The following is a 24,626-nucleotide window of genomic DNA, read 5'->3' as shown; positions in this document are numbered from 1 at the left end:
GCTAAAAAAAAATGTGTAGCAGTTTAAGATTCTGGCCACAGCAAACTCACAATCCAAGTGCATATATAATATCATTCTGCTCACTTTCATGTAAAATGGCATCTTCCTTTTTGTGCTTGTTTAGGCGGTGGCATCATTGGCTGTAGCACGCTTTATCACCTCACCAAGCTGGGCTGCAGTAATGTTGTGCTGCTAGAGAAGGACCATTTGACTGCTGGAACAACATGGCACACAGCAGGTTTGTTTGTCTTTGCCTTTAAGAATGTTAACCCTATAAGGTGCTTTGTACACATTTGTGTGCATGACTTGTTTTTGCTAGTTGTGTTGACTAGTGGCTAAGAAAGAGCAAGATACATTGAACTTTGGGTGAATTGAACCTTTTACGTAATAAATGTGTCTTCATTTAACTTCATTTTGCTGTGTATTGCTGCATATGATCATTTTGCTCAGAGCACTACCATGTTGAACAAGTCGTTTGACGTGCCTCTTTGCACAAGCCATGTCAGAAGTATAATTATTGTTTGCTCGAAATGAATATAACTGAAAATGACATTGCATTACATTTGTAACCTGAGATTTCATTTTATTCGTGTAAAATTAGAACATGTATGATGTCAGGATAAATAGATTCTTAATTACAATTTAATTAAGATAAACTTCTGAAAAACACGATAGTCAACGTATTACGGCATCATTTTTGTTGCAATAGAATATCGAATGCTTTGCAATAATGATCTGTAAATGTGATGCATTTACACACAATTCTTTGTCACGCCCAAAGGGGTTAAAGGGCACCTTACCAGCTCCAATGAATATTTTGGTTGCGAACTACAATCCAGGGAGTGTCCTACCACGAACATTTAAAAAAAAAAGAAAGGTTTACTGTTTGGTAACATGAGTGCGAGGTAGAAATCAATTAGATGTGGCAAGGTGATCATTAAGGGGGTCGACTACTTTCCCCAAAGCAAAGTGTCTCTACCAGCATTCGCAAGCACATTTCTTCCTCACCTTTTCCTCATAATGTCATAAATGAGGGCCCATATGACATTTCCATTGCAACTCCCACCTCAGTTCATCTATCGTTTCCTTTCTAACTCTATAGTGCATTTCTTGTGATGTTTTTTGCAGACCCTGCACTTAATGGGAATTTCCGAGCTTACATTCCGTTGGAAAAATTCTGAAAGAAACGTCTTATTGCTTTTTATTGCTTTCGTTCTACTAGATATGAAACGATGGACCGGATACACCAATAAAGCTTGCATTGGTCTATTCTATCATGTGATACACCTGATAGCCTATATTGGTTTATTAGACTATAGCCAGATAGACCCAATTCACTAATAAAACTGAAGACTTTACTAGTCTATAGGACTGTAAAGCAGTAGACCTAATACACTGATAGCTTGTATGGGGGTGTATCAAGCGCATGTGTAGGTTTATTTTGGAGCACTCAGAGCCGTATAGGAAATATATGGCTTTGGGAGCACTGTGTTACTCTGTGTACAAAAGCAGTTCACGGCCACACAGTAAGCAACCGACCACAGGCTATCATGTAAACGTATATTTGAAGTACTTCAAGTTAAGTGAACATTAAGAGTGGAAAAATATCGCAATTACAGGGCAATTAAAGGTGAACACAATGCACTAGCTGAACACATAAGCATAATCTATGCTGAAAGCATACAATCAAATGTTTGTTGCATTGTTACGCATCAAAATAAAGTAGCATCATCAGAAATAAATTGAGAATTATAACTAAAGCTCTACCAGCAAATGTGCATTAAGAACCATTGCGAAACGTTTAGGCATGTCACTTCCAGATCATTAATGATTGTGACTAGCACTCATTTTAAGACAACCGTGGCCTATGAATCCCTCACTACAGCGTGCCTCGTAATCATATTGTAGCTTTGGCATATAAAACCCCAGAAATTAGCGGTAAGTTGTAGTAACCATATTATCTCAATATTGGTTTACAACTTTAACCACTGGCCAAAAGAGCTTATTTGTTCCAAAAAGCTGTCAATAATGCTTAGCTTTTTTGTTGCAGGAATTATGCATTAATAACACCATGAGAACATGCAACTATGTCTGCAGATATAGTGGAAAATGTAATTAAAGTTGGATACAAGTGTACTACTGAAGCTCTGCTTGTCGTAATCCAAGCTAATATGATGAGATGAGTGTCAGGCCGCTTGAGGGGCTGACAAACAGGCAAATAAGTTCACACCGTCCACCATCAATTAGGAGTACTGACGCAAAATTTTACATCTCGTTTTTTCTGTTGCAAAAGTAGTGAACGATCAACTTATCACGGCTGGAAACGTCGTTTGCTCAAGCACACGATGGTTCATTATTTGAAGACGATTTTATGGTGCCCAGTGTCGCAGTTTTGGTTTCAGAGTGTGCCGAAAAAGGCGGGACCCAGTGAGGTTTTCATGTAAACATAGCTGGCTACGTGAGCACACAAAACCGTGTGTACATGAGCACTGCGTTGACAAGTCTTTTCGATGAAGGCTCCCCGGCCGGGTGCCGCCGTAATCCCCTCTGGGATGTTGTAAATATGCATGACCCCCCAAAAATGCACTGCCAAGGCAAGGATGTCAGCCTTTGTACTCCCGTGCAAGTCCATGAAGGAGGTGCTCCCTCTTTCTGTTGAAAAGGTGTGCTAGGAGAGAGCGCTCGCAAGGAGCATGGCAGCCAACACAGTTGTGATGCAGGTGGTTGTTGGTTGTTTACATTCAAAACAAGTTGGCGTCGGTGTCGCGAGGTGTTGCATTTCACATGCAGTTGTGCGAGACACACTTTAAGATGGATTTTAAATATGTTCTAGGCTATATTAGCCGTTGATGTTTTGCAGATGATGCATGTGTGTCCACACAAATCTATCCCACAAGTTATCTCTCCTCAAAATATTGTGTCAGTACTCCCTTAACTACGTGCGCTTTTACAGGCGTGAATGTGTTCACAGTTCTTGAATAGACCAATACAAATTAATAAAACTACTTGTACAGGATTGGGACCCATAAAGTGTTTTATTTGTCAAATGCAAGTGAATACCGCTCATTGTATTGGTCAGATGAAGAACATTATTGGTCTTGTAGAACATTGTATTGCCCTGATGAAAGACTGGCATATATCTCTATGAGACCTGTAGCAGTCCCTCTTGGACCAGCACATCTTGCTCTGGGATCTACACATCCTTTTACGGGAACCATATATAATTTTTTATAGCGCTAATAATGATTCCTCTTGGAATTTTTATTAGGGAATTATATTTTTACTGGCTATGTTGCTCTGCAAGCACAACTCACAATGTGGAGGTGACTGCTATGACATCTCCACTATCGGGTGATACTGACTGCTTTTATGAAAAATGGCACAGTGTTTTCAGCTTTTTGCATCTTTATGGTGTGCATAGACAGAACAGTTTCTAAACACAATCGCTACCAGGTATAATCATCTGCGGCCCGCAGGGCATTGTTGCGGCCCCCGGCGCGACGCCAGAATTCCCCCCCCCCCTCCACTCTCTTTGTCACTTCCTATCTCGACTGTAAAGAAGCTCTTTCAGTATTAAACAAACATGCCAATTTTGCCAGAATTTTTTCTCCCTGCCTGCAAAGCTTGAGAAATTCTTGACTTTTTTACTTGAGAAATTCTAGCTTGGTGAAAAACGTAGCAAAGGGAAGTACTGTATATAAATTTAGACTGTGTGTGTACTCTGATTGTGAAATTGTGTGCTTTTTTTTTTTTTGCTAAAAGTGGCTTGTTGCTAAATGAGCAAACTGAAAAAAATGTTCTTGGCTTATTGGTTAGGAGTGTATTGGTGTCACACAACTGCTCTCTACTCGTGACAGGGCTCATATGGAGGCTGCGACCAAATGACACCGACATCCAGATTCTAAATCACACTCGCCATCTCCTCATGAATGTGTTAGAAGCAGAGACTGGTGTTCATCCTGGATTTATCAACAATGGCGGCCTTTTTATTGCTAATTCAAAGGAGCGCCTCGATGAGTACAAGCGCCTAATGACGGTGGGTGACTTACTTAGTGAAGTTGCAAGTAGCTTGTTGTTATTTTTTGGTGTTAAAAATGAGCATTAACAAGGCTTTATACTGGTGTATTTAAATGACCTGGAAAGTACCATCACTTAGCGCATAGAGTAAGCGGAACTAAGGGACTCAATATTTCAGTGCAGTAATGCCCATATGAAGCCAACAGACTGTCAGCCAAGTATTGGTGAAAGTTAGCTATTTCTTTAAACGAACTGCTGTACTTACTAAATACCATGATTAAAGCTGTGACAATCACATTATTAATAAATAAAAATGGAAGTAGAAGGAAAGATTGCTTTGTTACTGCAGGAAATCAGATCCTCAACTTTCAGGTAACATATACAGTACTCTACCAATTGAGCCACAGCAACTGCTGTCCTCCAGTTTACTTTCTTGGGTATTTATGTACATATATGTATAACCTACACCTGGAAATGTTGGCCAGCATAGTGCCTTCGACTGTTGCAGTAGATGGGGAACATGAATTCAACCACCAGATTTATGTAGTGCATATATATGGTCTGTAAGAAAGACTGATACTACAAAACATTTTTCTCACTCTCTTTTTCTATTGGATCACTACTGACTTTGATCTCTATTGAATATTGATCTCTACTCCATACATAATATTAACCAGTAGTGGTGGTTATGTGGCATCATAAACAATAAGTAATGAACAAACTTCATTCCCTCTTTTATTTTAACAGATAGGCAAAGCCTTCGGTATCGAATCTTATGTCCTGAGTGCAGAAGATACTAAGAAGCTGTACCCGCTAATGAATGTCGATGACCTCTATGGAACTCTGTATAGCCCTGGTGATGGTACTGTGGACCCTGCTGGGTTCTGCACAGCTCTCACTAGGGCAGCCACTGCTACTGGAGCAAAGGTCAGTAATTGTACTCAACATAACTGAAGGTTATTCAAGACTAAGTTGTCACCACGCTCGTGCTTTCTTACCACAGGTGATTGAGAAGTGCCCTGTGGTGGGAGTGGAAACGAGCGAGGATGACTTCGGAACAAGGCGTGTGTCTGGTGTCCAGACAGCGGCTGGAACAATCAAAACCAAAGCCCTCGTCAACTGCACAGGTGCGAAGTTTCAGAGGTTGATAAGCAAATTTCGAATTGCTGCTAGGAGGCCTTGACAGTCTAGAAGACAGTAAATACAGACAGGCTTACAGGTAGTACAGCTGTTGGCCACCTTTAGCTGTCTTTTTTTTCATCCTTCTGTTTCAGCTATCAGTCCTCTACTTCCTTCAATAACTTTGAGCTCCGCGATGGCTATCATCAACATTGTGTCGGTAGCCTCTTTTGGTGAAGAACATGATTTAACATTGAATATGCTTAGGTTATGTTTGCTTGTGCGCACAGTTATTGATTGGGCTTTGATTAACATCCAGCACAGCTGTTAATCATGAAGTTTACTGTCCAGATAGTTTTTGGATAGTTTTTTTTTTCTTCCTGTACTGAGTGTTTCATGTGCATCTAATACTCATGTGCATCACATCTATGATGGCTCCACCAGTAGCTTTCTTGTTATATCGGGTGTTATAGTAAAGGCATTAGAAAGAGGAACTTCTGACAGTTAGAAACTGCAAAGCCTGTCGAATGAACTTGGGCGATCTTTTATTTTTTAAATCAAGAAGCTATCAAAATTCATGTTTTCTCATAATAAGTTAATTTTCTTTTGTTTTGCACCTCTTTATTGCCTTGATGCAACAGTGATGGTGAAAAACATAAACAAATTTGTATCATGGTCAAAGGTCTTGTGGAGGAGGTTTTTAATATATTGTACCATACTTCCCATATCTATGAATGTTCTACCATATATCTTGTAGCAATCTGGTTTCTATGCGAACTCTCTGAGATTTCCTTACAGTATGCCTGGAACTCGTTTTCAGGAATGGTACTGTTCAAACAGATGGCATTTATGATCGGGATTGAAAAATGAAGCATTTAATTAGGCAGGTTACTGTGGTCTATGCTCTTATTGAGCATTAACATTGTGTGGCAAGGTGCATGTGATCTAATGTCTTGTAATTTGCTGAGACACTAGCACATGAAATCTGTGTCATTTTATGTGCTGTTGCACATATATTACAGGTGTACTTTATTCTATTGCTGCTGTTTTTCTTGTACTTGTAGTATTACCATTTCTTTTCTATAAATAAATTTGAGCATTACTCGTTTTTTTGTTCGTTTTTTCTTAATAAAAAAATCATTGCCTGTTACGCTTACACGAGTGCTGTTATATCCTTTGTTTATGTCTAATAATTTTTTTTTCCTACCATGTATGATATGAGTTGTACATTTCTTGTAAATATTTCAGCTGTCACTTGTTGCCATGTAATTGGTCTCCTGGGCCCCAGTCAAGCTGTTTTATTACAGCTTTTAGCCCAGGAGACCATCCAGAGTGTGTGTTTTTGTTTTATTCTGGAAATAGAGAGAATGAATAAAATGACGATCACACTCGTAGGCAGGTGTATTACCTGACTTTCATTGCACACTGATGCATAAAACCTGGAAGAAGAGATGGGAAAAGTCTTGTGCTATGTATATTAGCAGCATGTATGAGCTCACAGTAGTCACTCTTGCAACAGTTATCAGATGCTACAGAATATAAAAAAAGAAGGGCTCCCTCTCGGTAATAGAGTTTGCAACTGCACAGGGCATGGATTGCCGTGGGCCCTCATAGTCACGTCATGGTTTTGGTACGTTAAACCCCAACAATTATCATATTATTAGAGGGCATGGATTATTATGAGAGTGACAAACGTGATGTCACTAACTCCAATATGCTACCCTGCAGGAGCCTGGGCACCAGTTATTGGCGCCATGGTGGGTGTGCCAGTGCCCCTGGTTGCCATGAAGCATGCCTATGTGGTCACAAACCGTATTGAGGGCATTCAGAACATGCCAAATGTTCGGGATCACGACCTTTCCCTTTACCTTCGCCTGCAAGGAGACGCCCTCTCAGTTGGAGGCTACGAGCCCAACCCAATCTTTATCGACCAGGTGAGCAGCTCTCGCTTGCTCGTAGTTGTCGGTAGAGTTCAGACCTGTACGATTTTCCACCATTAGAGCTGTTTTTTTTTTCATGCATTGCCAAGTGCCAGTTAATTCTTTGAACCATTGTGTACATTTCGTATGAACCGTGAGAGGGCACATTTAAACAAAAAAAACTTGTGATGGGTGTATTTGATTCTAACACGTAAATATTCAACATTTACTCTCATTACATACTCTTATGAGGGACATCAACAGTGGACAAACAAGTGATGTCTCAGGTGCCAGCATTTTGACATGGGGACTTGTGTTCATCAAAGTCCTGGTGAATGCAACACCCCTTGTTGAAATGATGGCTCCTGCAATATATCCGTTTGTTTGACCACTTTTGACCACTTCAAGTCTGCATCTTCTTTTAACACTGTGTCTTATGAGAGGTGTGCTTGTTTATATTATGGCCTTTTGTGTTATGGATTCCTTTCTATATTGCTCAGTGAGGTACAAGAGCTAGATGAAGATTTTTGCACTTACATGGGAAGCAGCCATAGAACAGTGATAAGGCTGCTGTTTGCTATGCTACCCGCCAAGTTATCAAAATGCATTTAAAGTGCTTCCCTGCAATGGCTACTTTTAATGTGAAGCTTTCTGATGACCCATTTTTTCCAGTGACTAGTGTATCATAAATCGTACACACATGTTTTTGAAGCTACACATGTTGAAGCTACCTACTGCCCAAGGTCTTTTAACCTTGGGCAGTAGTTGTGGGTATGAGGAAACATTGCAGGATTTCAGCTCTCCAGTCTGAGCTTCAAAAAGAGTTTAAATTCAGCCACATTAGGGTTGTTCGAAATGTGCAACTACATAAGACAAAGTGGACACAAGTGGGCAAAATTGCCAGATTGCACTGCAATGGTTAGCTGGAAAAGACAGAATGTCACAATGATAAATCTGTATGAATGCTTAAAGTTTTGCAAAACAGATGTACTAAGTTGGACTTTAGAAGCAGCACAACAGTGCAAGTCGTTTGCCAATGCTCAAATGAAGTTTTTTCACAATACCTGACAGTTCTGTCCTGGATTTGGTGGTTGACTGATCTGAAACTTGGGTCACAATTTTTGTAGGGGTGTGCAAAAAATAGTGATTTTTGAGTCCGCATCAAATACGAATGTAATAGTTCTGGAAGGTGATCGAATATAGTTGAATACCAGATGCTTTTCTAATAGTTTTTTTAACATTAAATGACCATTTTTGCAGTCAACATCAAATGATGTTCACATCCTAGTATTCATAATATTAGCCTTACCAGCACAAAATGAGCATTGGGAACAAATAAGCAGATTATTTGCATGCACAGAACTCTTCAGAGAGTACAAACAATCCTTGTATTGCCAGTCAAGCCTGGCTCCCTGAGCTGTGCAGCCTGCACGTGAGCTCTCACATTTAAGGGAACAGGGTAGGCCCTATACCCGCCATGTATTTTAGGTGATGTTTATGTACCTTTTTCTCCATAACCATAGGAGTTACAAAAAACAGCAGGAAGTGGAAGATGGAAGCTGCAATGAAAAAATCTGTAAACAGGGGGTGGGTGCTCGAGCCAACGTTTCGACATCGAAAGTGGACTTGTCTTCTTCAAGGCTGGAACTGATTTCCTTAGCTATCGTGTGTAAATGCTTCGTGCCCTCTCCAAAAGAAGAGAGAAGGAGTGGGGAGGGGGGGGGAGGGGAGAGGCCACTGCGACGACTGGGTGAGTCACCCAGTCGTCGCGGTGGCCTCTCCCCTCCCTGTCGAAACGTTGGCTCGAGCACCCACCCCCTGTTTACAGATTTTTTCATAGGAGTTACAGTAATTCTTTTACTATCATTATGATCAGAAGCCTTTCCTCTTCTTACTGAAGCAGATTTATTGCTGAAAATTGTAGTCCTCATTTTTTGTATATTTTTTACCTCACGTACCTAATTATTACTTCGTAATAGGTATTACATGTCGTCTTCAACAAAAGCACTTCCACACACAATAATAATTCTGCTTCAGTATATTCCCCAGTACGTTATCTAAATGCTGGCCAAAATATATGATCCTAGATACTGCGGTTGCTGAGATAAAGGAACATAAGTACAAAAAAAAACATGTTTTGAGATAATCGCGTTTAAAGCAGAAAAATGTGCTTTATTATAGAAGTACAACGAAATAGTGACAAATTGACGGACCCTTTCAATAGGCGCCAGCCATATAGTACTCGTCACCAATATCACGTTTCCTTTTTGTAATGACACGTCTTGCCTGGCGAGCCTCATTTGTCGCCAGCTGTGCAGCCCTGTTAGCGAGGTACTGTCGACGCATGTCAAGGACGCGTAGGCCCTGCACTGTGTAGCGCCCTGGTGAAATTTCAAAGGAGTTCAGCACATTGACCCAGGCTATACTGCCATCATTAAAAGTGACCACGGCATCTAGAGTGCATATCTTTAATGTTTGGTGTTCGAGGACAAGGTTTTTTGAGCGTGCTCCCGCACGACATGATTGAACGACTCGTTGGGGTTTTGAGTTTTCCCTTGGAGGCATTTAGCAAGTAATTCTGGAATAGCTAGCTGCTGATAAATAAGCTCCACAACCCGAAGAACAGATGCTGGAAAGTGTTCCTTATGAACGTGTGGTTCACAATTCAACTGGGCTTTGTTAAATTTAGAACAGGTGTCAGCGTCTTTCGGGCAAAGGCCGTGAGATGGATTGGTATCCCTTGATGCCATGTGAAAATGTGTGGCCCAGACAGTTTTCCGCATGTCCTCCAAGCTGGCTATATTTCTTATAATGGCCAAACCATAATAGTTTTGGAGCTTGTCAATGATGGCATCACTAAGACGCCCCCAGCCAGATATAGATTTCCCATCAGAAAGCTTGATGCCTCTGTTTTCTTTAGTTTTCGCAGTCTTGTGCCCATTCTTTTCTTAATGGGCCCAATGCACTCCAGCTCGCCAACTGTAACCTCTCCATGCGACTTTGATGCTTGAACTGCAAGGAATCTCTTCCTACGTAAGGAATGGAGGCATAGCAGGCCGCCGCACAAGATTTTAAATATGTCATTTTTAGACAAAAAGAAGTTGCACTAAGACAAACAAATGACTGAATCTGGTTCAGAAAAGGCCGCAGATTTCGAATTGCGCAAAAAGAAAAAAAAATCATTTTTTTTCGATATTTTTGCTTACCCTGTCCCCTTAACGCTTACACTATGACCTTAGGGATGGAATTATTTATCATGCTTTTGCGCAGAGCTTGTGTTTATATAGCAGGGTGTCTCAACGACACCCTGTTACATAAACGTTTTTCGTTTCGGTTTTAGTTTCGGTCGACCACAAAAAGTTCCGTTCCGTTTCTGTTCTGCAACGAAAAAAAAATGTTCCGTAACGGTTCGTAACGGTTTTTATTTGTATGCAAAAATTTGAAGTTCAAGTATTCATAAAAAACATTGGATTTGTGGTATAGTTACTTGCGCTCCTCTTAAGGAAGTGGGACAGGAGTAAAACACGTTCTTCCCACGTTGTTCAGAGGAGCGGAAGTAACTGTATCACGAGTTCCTACCAGCTAGCGGGTTCAAATCCCATCCGATCCTAGAAATTTGTTTCTCATTTCATTTTTTCTTATTTCACGCGATAGCGGTACGGACACCGGTGGTGGCAGCAGCGGACAACTATGGCGCCAAAGTCGGCTTTGGTGATCTCATAACAGCTTTCGCTATAACAAACTTCAGCGCCGAGAATGCCCTCTCGACGCTGGCCCGCGTGACAGGCACGCAGAAGTCGACTTGCATTAATATAAACATCTCTGGTTGACACTGTTTTCATGTTTCGCACAATTGGAACATATCTTTGCTTTGGAATTCTTGCCTGAGGTGCGCGCTAACACTGTACCCTGAGATATGCATAACTGCTCACGTTTCATGACCTCAGTCCTTCCGGATTGCCAAGATTTCTCGTGAGCCGAAAAACGATTTTAAAAACTTCGGCTTCACTCCGGAACGAACTAATAGATAAACTTTCGGTTACGTTTTGGTTCCGGTCAAAAATAGTTTTTTTCGTTTTTGATTTTTGGTAGGGGTGTGCGAATATTTGAAATTTCGAATATTTTTGTGAATAGTGTTTGCTATTCGATTCGATTCGCGTTGGAATTTTACTATTCGAACTATTCGAACTTCCCAAAAACAAATACAGTCAACGTCCGATTGAAAGTGACCCCTTCAAATTTTTAATATGCTTCACCTCGTTACACTCTCGTATTGCGGCAAAGCTGCCTTTCAAGCTCCGTTACGGTCGAACTTTGCCAAGACAGTCAACGTCCGATTGGAAGTGGTCCCTAGATTTTCAATATGCTTCACCTCATCACACCCCGGTATTTTGGCAAAGGTGCCTTTCAAGCTCTGCTACGGTCGCAAACGTACTAATTCAAGAAAACGCTGGTTCCAACATGGAGATGAAAGATGTGGCAGAGGTGGGGGCTCAATTAATGCTGTTTTGGACCTAAAATTTGGGCAGGAAGTCCGAAAAATCGGAAGCCAAAGCTTTTTAGCATCTAAAGTTTCAGATGTTCTTATATATTGACGTCTACGAGGCAGATTTGGAACTCCGGACTTGAAGGGAGCGCACCCTTGTCCGCCACATCAGTTGGGCTTCCACAGAAGTTGAAAGAGGAGGAGAGGCTGAGGAAATGGCATCTTTGCCTATCACGTGTAAAGTGTTGTCGGCTACACTTTGGTTGCACCAAATCATGTACATAAATAGAATTCGGCCTCTACATTGCCTCATTCTTGATAAGACAACTATGAAACACCACCCCGCCAGTGCTTCATCAACCTAGCGAAAAGAAACACTTTCATGTTGCTATCTCATAAGAATATGCTTAGGAATCCTCTCTAACTTTTTTTTCTGCAATTTCGGTTCGAAGTATTAGAAAAATATTCTAGAAATATTAGAGAAATATTCGAAAAATATTCGATTCGATTCGCACTCACACTTCAATATTAGAATTCGCTTCGCACCCAAAATTTTGCTATTCACGCAGCTCTAGTTTTTGGTTTTTGTTCCATTCCGACACAGTGTTATGTAGTACAGTTGACTTGTTTGAATATCTATAAACTTTTGGAAATATATTTGCCATTACAAATATGTAGCGGCTATTCGAGTTCAGTAGTTTGAATATTCTTCTGAAAAGTTTGAATATTCGTACACCCCTACAACTTTCAGTGACAAAGGCCAGCAACAAGTACATTTTCTTTGAAATGAAAAGGTACTACAAAAATATGAGGCGAGGGGAGGGAGGTTTCTGGCTTTGCACAGAAGGAATGTAGTCATAGCTTTGAAAGTACCAACTTAATAACATAATCCTTCCTCAGACCGATGACCTTTTTACATTGTCGTTTCATCTTTTCTAGTCCTATTTAAAGAACAAGCTTGCGATAGGTCATCAAACCAGCTCTCAGCAGCATGTTTGACGTCAACAGTGTTGTCAGAATGACGACTATTCAAGTGATTCTTCAAGCTAGGAAACAGATGGCAGTCGGAAAGGGCCAGGTCAGGTGAATAGGAGCGATGGTGGACCATTGTAAACCCAGGGTCTTTTAAAGTATTTCGGCACCTACCTTGCTGAAGGCTTGCACATGTGCAGGATATTGGTAGTGATGAAACCAACACCCTCCTGGCAGATGCCCAGAAACTGGGCTATCTTTCTGATGGATGTTCGCCTATCATCAAGAATCAGCTTTTGGACAGCATAGCTTGTTAATGGATCTGTTGAGGTTGTTGAGCGGCCACAGCGAGGTTCACCTTTAATGGTAAAATGCCCCGTCTTGAAACAAGATATCGAGCTTTTGACTGCAGCTGTAGGAAGAACACTTCACCCCAGGTTTTTTCTCAGTGTGAATATCCTTTGCAGACTTTCCCTGGAGAAGCAAAAACTTTGTGACACCCATTGACTCCACAAACAAGATATCTGCTTGTGCCTCTGTCATCTCACATTCAGTCTGAAATTAAAGCTAGTTATGAAAGTCAGACAAGTCTCGTACTTACACAATTGCTTGACAAGGTAGTATCAGGCTTTTGTATGGTGCTAGGTTTATGTTTTCTTTAGAAATGGATGGTGACAAAGCCAGGGACCCTGCAGCACCCCCACGTAGTTGCATGCAGCTACATTAGTGCCCTCAAATATGCCACAATCTCATCACGGAAATAAATTATTTAGATATTTCTCAACAATCTCTAACTTCTCCAATGAAGGTCTTGCATTTAAAGCAATACTTTATGAGTTGGTTATTTAAATATTGTTAATTAACTGAGCTCATAGTAAGAATACTGTTGTTACTCGAGAGGATGGTGAATGATGCTAAGTTGGTTTCATTCTCGTAATGCACGTGTGGGATTTTTCAAAGCCTGGCATGATTAAGCTGAAACATCTTGCATAAAGACTTGTAAATCATTCTGAACATGTCCTATAAATGTGGCTGTGTTGCATTTGTGTGCATATGTCTTGTTGTTGGGTTTTTTGTTTACTTTTCAGTTGCCTCAAGATTTTGCTTTTGGACTCTTTGACCTCGACTGGGACGTATTTGGGACACACATAGAAAGTGGCATACACAGGGTCCCAGTGCTAGAGCAGACAGGCATCAAATCGACTGTTTGTGGACCTGGTAAGGCATTTTTATTTGTGGATGTGTGAAAAGCTGTGCTGTAGGTCTATTTTGTGAGTACTCACTCTAAAGGGGTAAGAAGTAGAACTATAGGAAGCTCAACTTACAATGAAGAAAATTCAAAGGTGCAACTTTTGTCTGTTCGTTGTGGTATATGTTTTTTTTTTCTTCTATTTACGTTGCGAACATATGTGTAATATGCAAAGAATTCTCTTTTTTTACTGCCACAGGACATACTGAAGTGGTAAGCAGTTCAAACTAGGTACTATTCAGAAATTGTAATTTATGAGCGGATTGAAAACTTTCCTCAAACTTTGCTTTCGTTCACTTGAATAAGATCTTGGTAATGGGGCTGTACAAAGGACATTTCAAAACGCATTCTTACTCGGTATTTAAAAAAAAACATGCACACTACTAGCTGATGTCGTTTCTGCTCACTTATGGCAGTCATGATAATGGACGTCTTTTCATGTAGCATTTATTGAAAGAGAACTACACAGCTATCTATCTGGAACTTAAAATAATAGCTATTTTTCGGAACAGAGGAAGAAAGTTATGTTGAAAGAAGGGGTCAAATGAGCTGTCCACTGTATGAGTCTTCATAGGATGAGTACATTAAGGAGTGGGAGATCCAAGGGTGGGGTGGTAAAGATGGTAAAGAATGATAAAGAGGGTTCGACCTTTTTCCGGTTAAATTTTTCACGGGAAGTTCTTGATAAAAATATCTCGTGAGAGTCACCTCTTTCAATAAAAATGTCCTTACTGTATTGTAACCATTGATAACTCGTATTTGAAGGTACGAGATCAAAACATGCCAAGTAGAGCTCCATTTATGTGAGATATTGGTGTTAAAAAGCATTGACAGTGTAGCCGAAAAAGTTAATTATACGCTAATGGACTCATGAGTCGACTCACTCAGACTTACTCGGTCTCAGATCGAGCCGTGAGTCTGAGTCTGAGCGAGTCTGAGTGAGTAATATTTTGGTGAGTTTGAGTCTGAGTGAGTACGGTTAAGAAAAGTTTTAGTGAGTCTGAGTCTGAGTGAGTCTGGATGAGGAAAATTTTGATGAGTCTGAGTCCGAGTGAGCCCTAAGGGCAAAATATATTTCATGAGCGAGTCTGAGTGACCTCCACATTTTTTGCCGACCTATGGATATAACGCACAGGAACTTTATCTGGCATGGACAGGGCATACCATCTTGACTGTGATGCGAGTATCTCAAACCATGTCATGGCAGCTCCATATTGCCTGTGGTATGGAAGACATTAATTAAGTAGCATAAGTGCTGCCAATACTCACTCTTAAACAAGCATTTTGCATGTGTTTGCTAGTTTCACTAAATCAAAGAGGCCTGTGAATACAGTTTACGGTGTTGTTCTGAAATTACAGAAATCGTTTTAAGTAGGGGTGTGCGAATATTCGAAATTTCGAACATTTTTCGAATAGTGCTTGCTATTCGATTCGATTCGCACTGGAATTTTACTATTCGAACTATTCGAACTTCCCTAAGACAAATACAGTCAGCGTCAGATTAAAAGTAACCCCTTCAGATTTTTAATATGCTTCACCTCATTACACTCCCGTATTGCGGCAAAGCTGCCTTTCAAGCTCCGCTACGGTCGAACTTGGTCAAGACAGTCAACGGCCGATTGGAAGTGGTCCCTAGATTTTCAGTATGCTTCACCTCATTACACCCCCGTATTGCGGCAAAGCTGCCATTCAAGCTCCGCTACGGTCGAACTTGGTCAAGACAGTCAACGGCCGATTGGAAGTGGTCTCTAGATTTTCAGTATGCTTCACCTCATTACACCCCCGTATTGCGGCAAAGCTGCCTTTCAAGCTCCGCTACGGTCGAACTTGGCCAAGACAACGTCCGATTGAAAGTGGTCCCTAGATTCTCAATATGCTTCACCTTATTACATTCGCGTATTGCGGCAAAGCTGCCTTTCAAGCTTCGTTACGGTTGCAAATGTATTAACTCAAGAAAACGCTGGTTCCAACATGGAGATAAAAGGTGTGGCAGAGGTGGGGGCTCAATTAATGCTGTTTTGGACCTAAAATTTGGGCAAGAAGTCAGAAAAATCGGACGTTGAAGCTTTTTAGCATTCAAAGTTTCAGATGTTCTTATATATCGACGTCTACGAGGCAGATTTGGAACTCCGGACTTGAAGGGAGCACACCCTTGTTTGCCACATAAGTTGGACTTCCACAGAAGTTGAAAGAGGAGGAGAGGCTGAGGAAATGGCATCTTTGCCCATCACTTGTAAAGTGTTGTCGGCAACACTTTGGTTGCACCAAATCATGTACATAAATACAATTCGGCCTCTGCATTGCCTCATTCTTGATAAGACAGCTATGAAACCCCACCCCGCCAGCGCTTCATCAACCTAGCAAAAAGAAACACTTTCATGTTGCCATCTCATAAGAATATGCTTAGGAATCCTCTCCAACTTTTTTTTTCTGCAATTTCGCTTCGAAGTATTCGAGAAATATTCGAGAAATATTCGAAAATACTCGATTCCATTCGCACTCACACTTCACTATTCAAATTCGCTTCGCACCCGAAATTTTGCTATTCGCACAGCTCTAGTTTTAAGCCTGCAACTTTGCATGTCATGTGGAGCTTAAGAGGATACAAATGTCAATTGCGGGACTGGATAAGGATGGAATAATATTTCCTTCCTTCTTTGTTTGTTTCCATGCCAAGCCCTGCTTTGCATTGACCTTATTCATACAAAAATGAGCACATGTGACATCAGAGCCTTGGCTGACAACGTTGTACATTTAGCACTACAGAGATGGAAAAAGGAGAGAAGTGGATATGACGAAGCACTGGACTTCAGCTTCTGTTTGTATCGTGCTAGCAGCAATCATTAGCACAAGCAATCACACCAACTAGCCTACTTTTCTTTTATATCATGACATGGAGCAGTTCCACTGAATAGTATACTTGTTCTGTAAGGTCACTAATTGTACACTGTTTATGGAGGGACACGGATGCCACCTGTAGTGCTTGCCTTGCAGAGTCCTTTACGGCAGACCACAAGCCCCTCTTAGGTGAAGAGCCATCTCTCCGAGGCTTTTTCCATGGCTGTGGATTTAACAGCCTCGGCATGAACGGTGGTGGCGGATGTGGCCGGGAACTGGCTGCATGGGTTTTGCAAGGAAGGCCAAACCTGGATATGTATGGCTATGACATCCGGTACGTATTGAACTCTCCTTGGAACTGTATAACTCCGCTGTAAGCAACAACTCTTAAAAATTTAATAAGAGTAAAGCACGGACGAGATTTTGTAACAGTTTTTCGCAGATTCTTTATTTTCATATTTCATCATTGGCCTGAACATGCCATCACATGTCACTAAGACTCACCTCCTAAGGGGCAGCTATTACAAAAAGAAAGAAATAACTCGCAAAAATGTGTCCTCGGAAATTGACCTTTTTAAAAAATTTACTACCTCAATATTGTTTATCTGGAAAAGTACAAGGGGCCTTTGCCTAGATTGCTTCTTGTTGTATTCTCAACATAACAAGGCTTATTACTGATTAGTTACATCGTGACAGTGACGAAGTGATCGTGCGTAGCTTCGCCTCAGACTCCGAGTCCCCGCGTATACGACGGTGCCCCTATCTACCGAATGCGCACCACATTCTCCCGAGGTGGCGGTGCCATCTACTGGAGCACACTACATACCCATACACAGCACTCGTCCTTCCTTAAGGTCATTGGTAACATAGAGGCTTACGAATAGTTCGGGTTGAATGTCTCGCAGCTGGTCGCAGGTGTTTGATGCCATTCCCTGATGCGTTTAATTTAGCAGTACCAAGATATGCTTCTGAGCAGGATGTGGCACCACAATTCGATTTCCCCAGTACAGCAGATTGCTGTACGTGCTCAGCTCATCACGTCTTTGCCAGAATGGTTGGAAAGCTTTGTCTGGGGAGCTTTGTGGCCACCCGTCTCTGGTCCACCGCAGCACTTGGCTTGGAGTTTGGTCACTGTTAGTGAACTGCTGCAGTTGCTTCACTGACACTGTTAGCTTTTCCAGCTTGGAGATTGAATTGACCAGCTCTGGTGGTTCAGGCGGGTCTGCATAAAGCCCTGTCAGTGGTAATCTGCTCATGACATCAGCATTTCCATTGAGATGTCCTGGTCGGTGCTCAATCGTATAAGTGTAGGCTCCAAGTGTGAAACGCTGGATGTGGGAAGCAGTCATGGCTGGGATTGCTTTGTCTTCATGAAATAAGCCAATCAATGGCTTATGATCAGTGATTAGGACAAAGCTACGGCACAGCAAGTAGTCTCTGAAGCGTGTGACACCAAAGATAATGACCAGGGCCTCCTTTTGCAGATGTGAGTAGCTTCGCTCAGCTGCTGTGAGAGTATGAGATGCGAATGCTAGTGGGTTCTCCACCCCATTTTCACGATGTGAAAGAAACCGCACCAACTCCATATGGCGAAGCATCACATGCAAGCCCCAGTTCCTTAGATAAGTTGTAGTGTGGCAACACCTTTGCCTCCATGATGACTTGCTTGCTTTTGATGAAGGCTTTTCGTTCTTCATCTGTCCACCTCCAGGGGCTGTTCTTGTGAAGCAGAGCGTACAAAGGTGTTAGTAGTGTAGACAAGTTTGTTAGGAATTTTCTATAGTATGACAGGAGTCTAATGAAGGATCTTAGCTCACCAACGTCCTTGGGCTCGGGTGCTTCAATGATGGCTGCAAGGTTTTTCTTTGATGGTTGAAGACCAATTGCACTGATTTCATGGCCCAAGAAAACGAGGGATGGTTTGAAGAATTCGCACTTCTCCTGTTTCAATCTCAACCCAGACTGTTTGATCCTCTGTAGAACTGTGTACAGATTCTGGAGGTGCTCAGCATTAGTTCTGCCAGTCACCAAAACATTGTCTAAGTATACGGACATGCCAGGAATTTCATGAAGGATTTCTTCCATTCTTCTTTGAAAGAGGGCAGGGGCAGAGGATACACCATGTGCCAGGCGATTGTAGGCAAAGAGACCTCTGTGCATGTTGATGACCAGTAGCTTGCTGGTTTCTTCATCCACTTGGTACCTGGTTGTAAGCCTCACGAAAATGGACCAGTTTGGAAAACATGACCCCTCCTTGCAATGATGCAAATATATCTTCCACTTCAGGTAATGGGTACCGTGTTGTCACCACTGCTGGATTCACTCCGATCTTCTAGTCACCACAGATCCTGACACTTTGGCCATCTGCTTTCAGAACTGGCACTATTGGTGAAGCCCAATCAGAATGGTCCACTGGCGTGATGTTGTTTTCGCGTTCCAGACGCTGAAGTTCTTCAATCTTGACCCAAAGTACGTATGGCACTGAGCAAGGCCTGTAGTACCATGGCTCTGCATCAGGTCGGACTTTGACGTGCACTGGTGGTCCTTTCAGTGTCCCACACCCTGGTTTACGTACATTAACAGACAGTGTTCCCTGCACTGGTATGGTTCCAATGCAGGTAGTACTCAGGTGGCTTCTCAGTAGACTGCACCATGTTCACTTGAAGACCCTGCTGCTGCTTTCCCTTGTCAGCAATAGTCAAACAGCAGCTCGCCAAGCGACCTACTTTGTCGCATTTGTGACATCTCATGTTGCTTTGTTTGTATTCCAGAGGCCCGTGATCGCAGGATCTACAGCGTATACACGGCTTGGACTTGTCTGGTTTTGGTTTTGCCTTTCGGATTCAATTCTTGTGCTTTCTGACCCTTGGGTGCTTCGTTGTGCCTTTTCGTGAACTTGACATAGTTTGCCGAGCCTTCCTGAACTGAAGAAGTGGGCATGTCCAAGTGGCCCTTGCGCAGCTTGTTTGCGTTGAGTTCTGCAGCCTCTGCCGTTCTTGCAATCAAGAGGCCTTTGTCCAGAGTAGAGTTGTGCGCCGCCGCCGCCGCCGCCTGTTGTTGGTCACGCCGCTCGTGCCGCCGCTGAAGTCCCAAGAGAGATCACGCCGCCGCCGCCGCGCAATAATTGCGGCGCGCCGCCGTTAGTCTCTTCTTTAATTCGAATGGGGAATCTGGAAATAAAATACAGCACTTTGCCGGAGGAGCTCTTCTCAATGTGTCCATGTAATGAACTGTCCATTTCAGCGGCCGCTGAATCGCGGGAGCTCGGCGTGAAGCGCGCCCCCTCTTTCCGGATCTTGTTCTGCAGCGCCATCATGACATCACGAAGCTTTCAAACACTCTCGACACAAATGATACGGACGGAATGCAGTTCAATGCAACGAACGCAGCCCTCAGAGACCCGATTTTCGGCGCACATGTCTTTGGATCGTGTTAGCCATCGATTTAGGTTTAATGCGGCCGCTCGTCTAACACAGCTGTAAGGACTGGTACGTATTCCCTACATCGTTCTTAAACATCTGGGACACATTCATATGCCAATTCAGACTTGAAAAGTACCTGTTTCTGTGCATTTCGTCCACTCTCTTCTTACGCTATGTGCTGGCGGGTTCAGTGCGGCGACGTGGTCAAGAGCGAGGTGACATCACGGCTCACCGCTTTTTCGAATCACTGAATGCGCTCTGCCGAAATGGACTGTGGACATCTCCTTTGGATGAACGCATCGAGAATAGCTCCCCAGAAGTTGTAGTATCCTTTTCTTCTCCAGAAATATCACGAGTATTGCCTGACATTAATGCTGCCACGTCCTCTAGCTTAAAGGGCGACAACCCAACTCGCTGGATAGCATATTCTTGGAGTCTTGGACCTAGTACACCGTGCATAAATAAATAAGATAGATAAGTGATATACTATATATATATATATATACATGGTGCGTTAGTACACTTTTTCCTTTCATTCTTACTCGAGTAAATCGATAAATAAACACAGAAGTAAAGGAAATGGCAAACTTAAAACGTAGCTGAGCTAGTTGGTAGGTATTCATGTTAAGAAGACGTGACGTGGAAGCACGGACATTAGAAAAAAGTAGAGAGAGTAAACAGATATCTCTCACGTAGACCACTAGTACTCGTACTTGATTGATAGGTATGGCCTCTTACGTGGGAATGCGCAGATAAATATTTGTGTCTAAATTCAGTTCCGCCGCTGTGTGATTTTTCAGTTGTTAAAGGAGCACTGACATCAAATTTTAAAGTCAAGATGTGTCATTCATTCGATTGCTCGGTATGCATAGGTCTTCTTGGCCAAATTTGAATGGCGTCCGTCGCGTGGAAGTAATTTTATTTCGAGGGCAAACAGCATACGAAAGCTCAACGGAAGATTGATCACGCTGCGACATCGACACTAGTGCTACGTAACAGGTGTGATACATTCCGCAAATACCATCCTGAGTGACGATACGCCAGTAACAATGACGTCGACGATCTGAGTGTATTTGTTGTGCCGCCCACGCCAGACGACGCTTTCACCGGCTCTCACTCACAGCCAGTGGCTCTCCTTGCTGTCCCGATCCGTGCCTGCGATTCATCGTGTCGTATCGACTGATTTGTCGTGTGATCCTCAGCGCGAGTGAGATCAATCAGAGCGACTACGTGCCAGCACGTCGGGGAACCGCTGCGTAGTGCGGACCTGCTCATCGAGGAGCGGAAAGTGCGTGGCGTTTCATTACACGTACGGTACACGCCAACACGACCACAAGCTATCAAAGTGGAGTAGCCTATAGATAAATAACATCGCTAACAAGTAACACGCATGTAGCGTTAATAGTGAATGGTAGTCCGTCCGTGGACTTCCTTGCGCTGGCGTAATACCGGGTTACTTCAGCCGTAACCGTGAGACGCCGGATAGGTGGGGCCATCTGGCGGCGCAAAGAAGAACCTGGCAAGCACAGAATTGTTATTGTAGAAACCTATCGTATTCTATTTCTCCGCTGGTGTGCATTCGCTATGCCGATATTCCATAGACCCCTTTGTGTATACCGGAATGACATGCACGCTACAATTCTCTGATATAGCTAATTGAGACACACCAGCGAGTATGGCCCAAGCGCGCGTCCCCGGGCACCTCCTCGTTGCTGCTCGGAACGGCGACTATTTCTGAATCGCTGTTTTGCAAAGGGTCGAAGCGAAAATGATTCGCGACGTCGCGTATCGCGGTGATTCTAAGTTCCAGAATGTCGTCTTCAACACAAGTCGATACTTTTGATGGCAACGACGCTGGTGACAAGGCATGACTGAATGTGCGCGCCTAGCAGACGAAATGTTAGCTGAGCAGCTGATCCTCACGTCACTCCTTTCTGTGGACAAGTGGTAAACTGGGGCGCGGTCTGGAGTTGACCGCGAGGGAGCGCTGCCAGCGCTAAAAAATGGCGGGCTTGCAGGCCGTTTTGAATCTTGCTAGATACCGGTGATATAAATCAATAAAACAGGTAGTTATTCGTCCCTCAGTTGCATTTTCGGTCGCGAATCGCTACTAGGGGGAGATAACTACTCGTGGATGCAAAAATCTTGACATGCGTAAATTTGATGTCAGTGCTCCTTTAACGTCGTTTCTGGTGTCTTGACTACTCTCCTGTGTCCGTGTTTGCACGCCCTGTTTTTATAAAGGGCCCCCAACAGCCTCTGAAAATACAACAAAAAACAAAAACAACGAGCGCATTATTCTCTCTTGGCGTTTCTTGTCTTTTGGTGCACTTCGTGATACCAGAACAGTGATTCACGTGACATCATCAGGGTACATACTCTCGACTGGTCCATATACGAGAAATAACAGTTGTGAATTGTCTCCCATACTGCTTTGCTATGCAGCCGCCCACACGCTCTTGCTTCTCTCGGACGACTATTATGTGAGATTAACTGATTTCACTCCATTTTGTGCATTTGCGACCGCGCATGCAGAGATAACACACTGTAGCCGACAAGCGCGAAATCATGATAGGTTGAACACTTAGTGCTGACATTGTACGTGGGCTTTATGAAGAAATAAGTGGCGAGGAGGCGTCCCCTGTAAGAAGGGTATTGAAGGTGAGGACGATACCAAAGGAAAAGGCGAGCCCGCTTCGACGGTTTTTTGTGTATTTTACAGCGAAAGCTGTTATGAGATCATTTCACCGGCCGTTTTTGGTGCCGTAGTTGTCCGCCGCCGCCGGTGTCCGTAACCAGTATCGCTCGAAATAAGAAAAAAAACGAAATAAGAAAAAAATGCCAGGATGGAACGAGGTTCGAACCTGGGCCCTCTGCGTGGGAGCCCAGCATTCAACCTCTGAGCCATGCCGGTGCTTGAAACTGCTTTGCAAAAAGGTCCTATACAGGCTTCATGCCGGGAAGGAACCACATTAGCATATGCAATATAGCGTGGTAGAAGAGTAAAATAAGCACCAAGCGTCGCACAACGCGAATTCTGTAACCAGGCGTCACACAATGCGAATTGCGCAACGAGTAGGTTGTTGAATGATTCCAACCCATTACAAAGGACTCTGCTATAATTCTTCATCGTCATCAGGCACAGCATCAACAAAGTGTTCAAAATGCCTCACATGGGTTTAGCAGGTACCAACGCTCTCCGTAGAATGACGAAAAATGGCACAGTGCCTGCTGCCCTACTTCTCAAAAACTACAATGATTTATAGCGTAGTGGGTTCCTCGCAAGTGCACTTGAATTGGTTGCCAAGGAAGCCCGTAAGCGCATGATCCACTTCCTCGGGGTCTCAGTAAAATTACAATGATTTATAGCGTAGTGGGTTCCTCGCAAGTGCACTTGTATTGGTTGCCAAGGAAGCCCATAAGCGCATGATCCATTTCATCGGGGTCTCAGTAAAGTTCTATGCCCCCCCCCCCGTCTCTCTCCCACGTCAACGTATGTTACACAGCATGACGGGAGAGGGAAATAGCGATCAGGGCGTCACCCAATGCAAAAAACATAACTGGTGGGCCGTTTAAAGATTCCAACCCATTACAAAGTGCTGAGCCATAATTCTTCATCGTCATCAGTCGTCGCGTCAACAAAGTGCACATAATGCCTTACAGACGTGTAGCTGGTGCCCCGCTTCTCCGCAAAATAACGAATAATAGCTTAGTAGGTGCTTCCTAACTTCACAAAAATTGTGATTTATGGCGTAGTGGGTACCTTTCTAGTGTACTTGTAATGTAGCCCCAAGAGAGCTTAACGGGCTCTAGAAACGCCGCTCTTCCAGCTTTCGCTGTGACTGTGCTGCGGTTTGAGCGCAGGCCTGGCATTTTTTTTTATTGCGTTGGCAATTGTATGGACAATCGGGACAGGTTTTCACCATCACCGTCATGTTCCGTATAAACTCTTAATCGATAACATTGCTCCGCGCATTGTATGTTCTACCCGCGAGTAAAAGCTCGCGAGCGTTGGCAAGGAGCATGGCTAAAGCAGAGATGAAACAAGCTGGCCATCTCCGTCACACGGAATAACATCAACCCGCGTGCGAGGCCTGCCGTCGATTGCTCCTCAAGCACAAGGAAACACCCCGCCCGTCATTTGCTGGGCAAAGGAGCAGGAAGAGGGACTGCGTAAGAGGGAGCAGGAAGAGGGACTGCGTAACTCGAGCAGCAACTGTGAACTTTGACTACAAAGGCGCGGTCGAGAGCGCTGGCACGCGCGCTATTACGGCAGACATCCCCCAGCGAAGGGCTCATATACCTTCTACGCGCTGTGAGCGCTGTGATCTCATTGCTTCGCGCTCGCACCACTGATATGACAAACTGACCGAAAACAGCTTCTCTCCCGGGAGCGGCAGTATTTCCATACACCAGCGTTTTGTAGAGTTAAGTGAGATCGGAGCAAAAAGAGTTAGCTGCTAGCCCTCGTTCGTGTAACATTACGGCGTGTACTTATCGCATTCACTGCTTCGCCCTCCCCCGCACCGCGCCGCCGCCGGTCCGATGAACCCCGCGCTGTTCACGCGCCGCCGCCGGAGGCGGAAACACCGGTGCACCGCGGC

General features: G+C 43.4%; 1 protein-coding gene across 1 annotated transcript in view; it reads left to right on the top strand.

The window, feature by feature from the left end:
• LOC119394083 (sarcosine dehydrogenase, mitochondrial) overlaps window positions 1-24,626 on the top strand; it is a 112,965-nt gene that overhangs the window by 3,470 nt on the left and 84,869 nt on the right. Inside the window, exons 3-9 of the mRNA XM_037661332.2 lie at window positions 125-238; window positions 3,858-4,036; window positions 4,765-4,944; window positions 5,021-5,144; window positions 6,865-7,070; window positions 13,602-13,731; window positions 16,757-16,934. Coding sequence (XP_037517260.1) covers window positions 125-238; window positions 3,858-4,036; window positions 4,765-4,944; window positions 5,021-5,144; window positions 6,865-7,070; window positions 13,602-13,731; window positions 16,757-16,934 — 1,111 coding nt within the window. The remainder of the gene's footprint in view (window positions 1-124; window positions 239-3,857; window positions 4,037-4,764; window positions 4,945-5,020; window positions 5,145-6,864; window positions 7,071-13,601; window positions 13,732-16,756; window positions 16,935-24,626) is intronic.

This window comes from Rhipicephalus sanguineus, chromosome 1 (assembly GCF_013339695.2).
Source record: "Rhipicephalus sanguineus isolate Rsan-2018 chromosome 1, BIME_Rsan_1.4, whole genome shotgun sequence".
In the NCBI taxonomy this organism is placed as follows: domain Eukaryota; kingdom Metazoa; phylum Arthropoda; class Arachnida; order Ixodida; family Ixodidae; genus Rhipicephalus; species Rhipicephalus sanguineus.
Note: the sequence above shows the minus strand (reverse complement) of the source record. Positions and strands in the feature narration are given on the sequence as shown.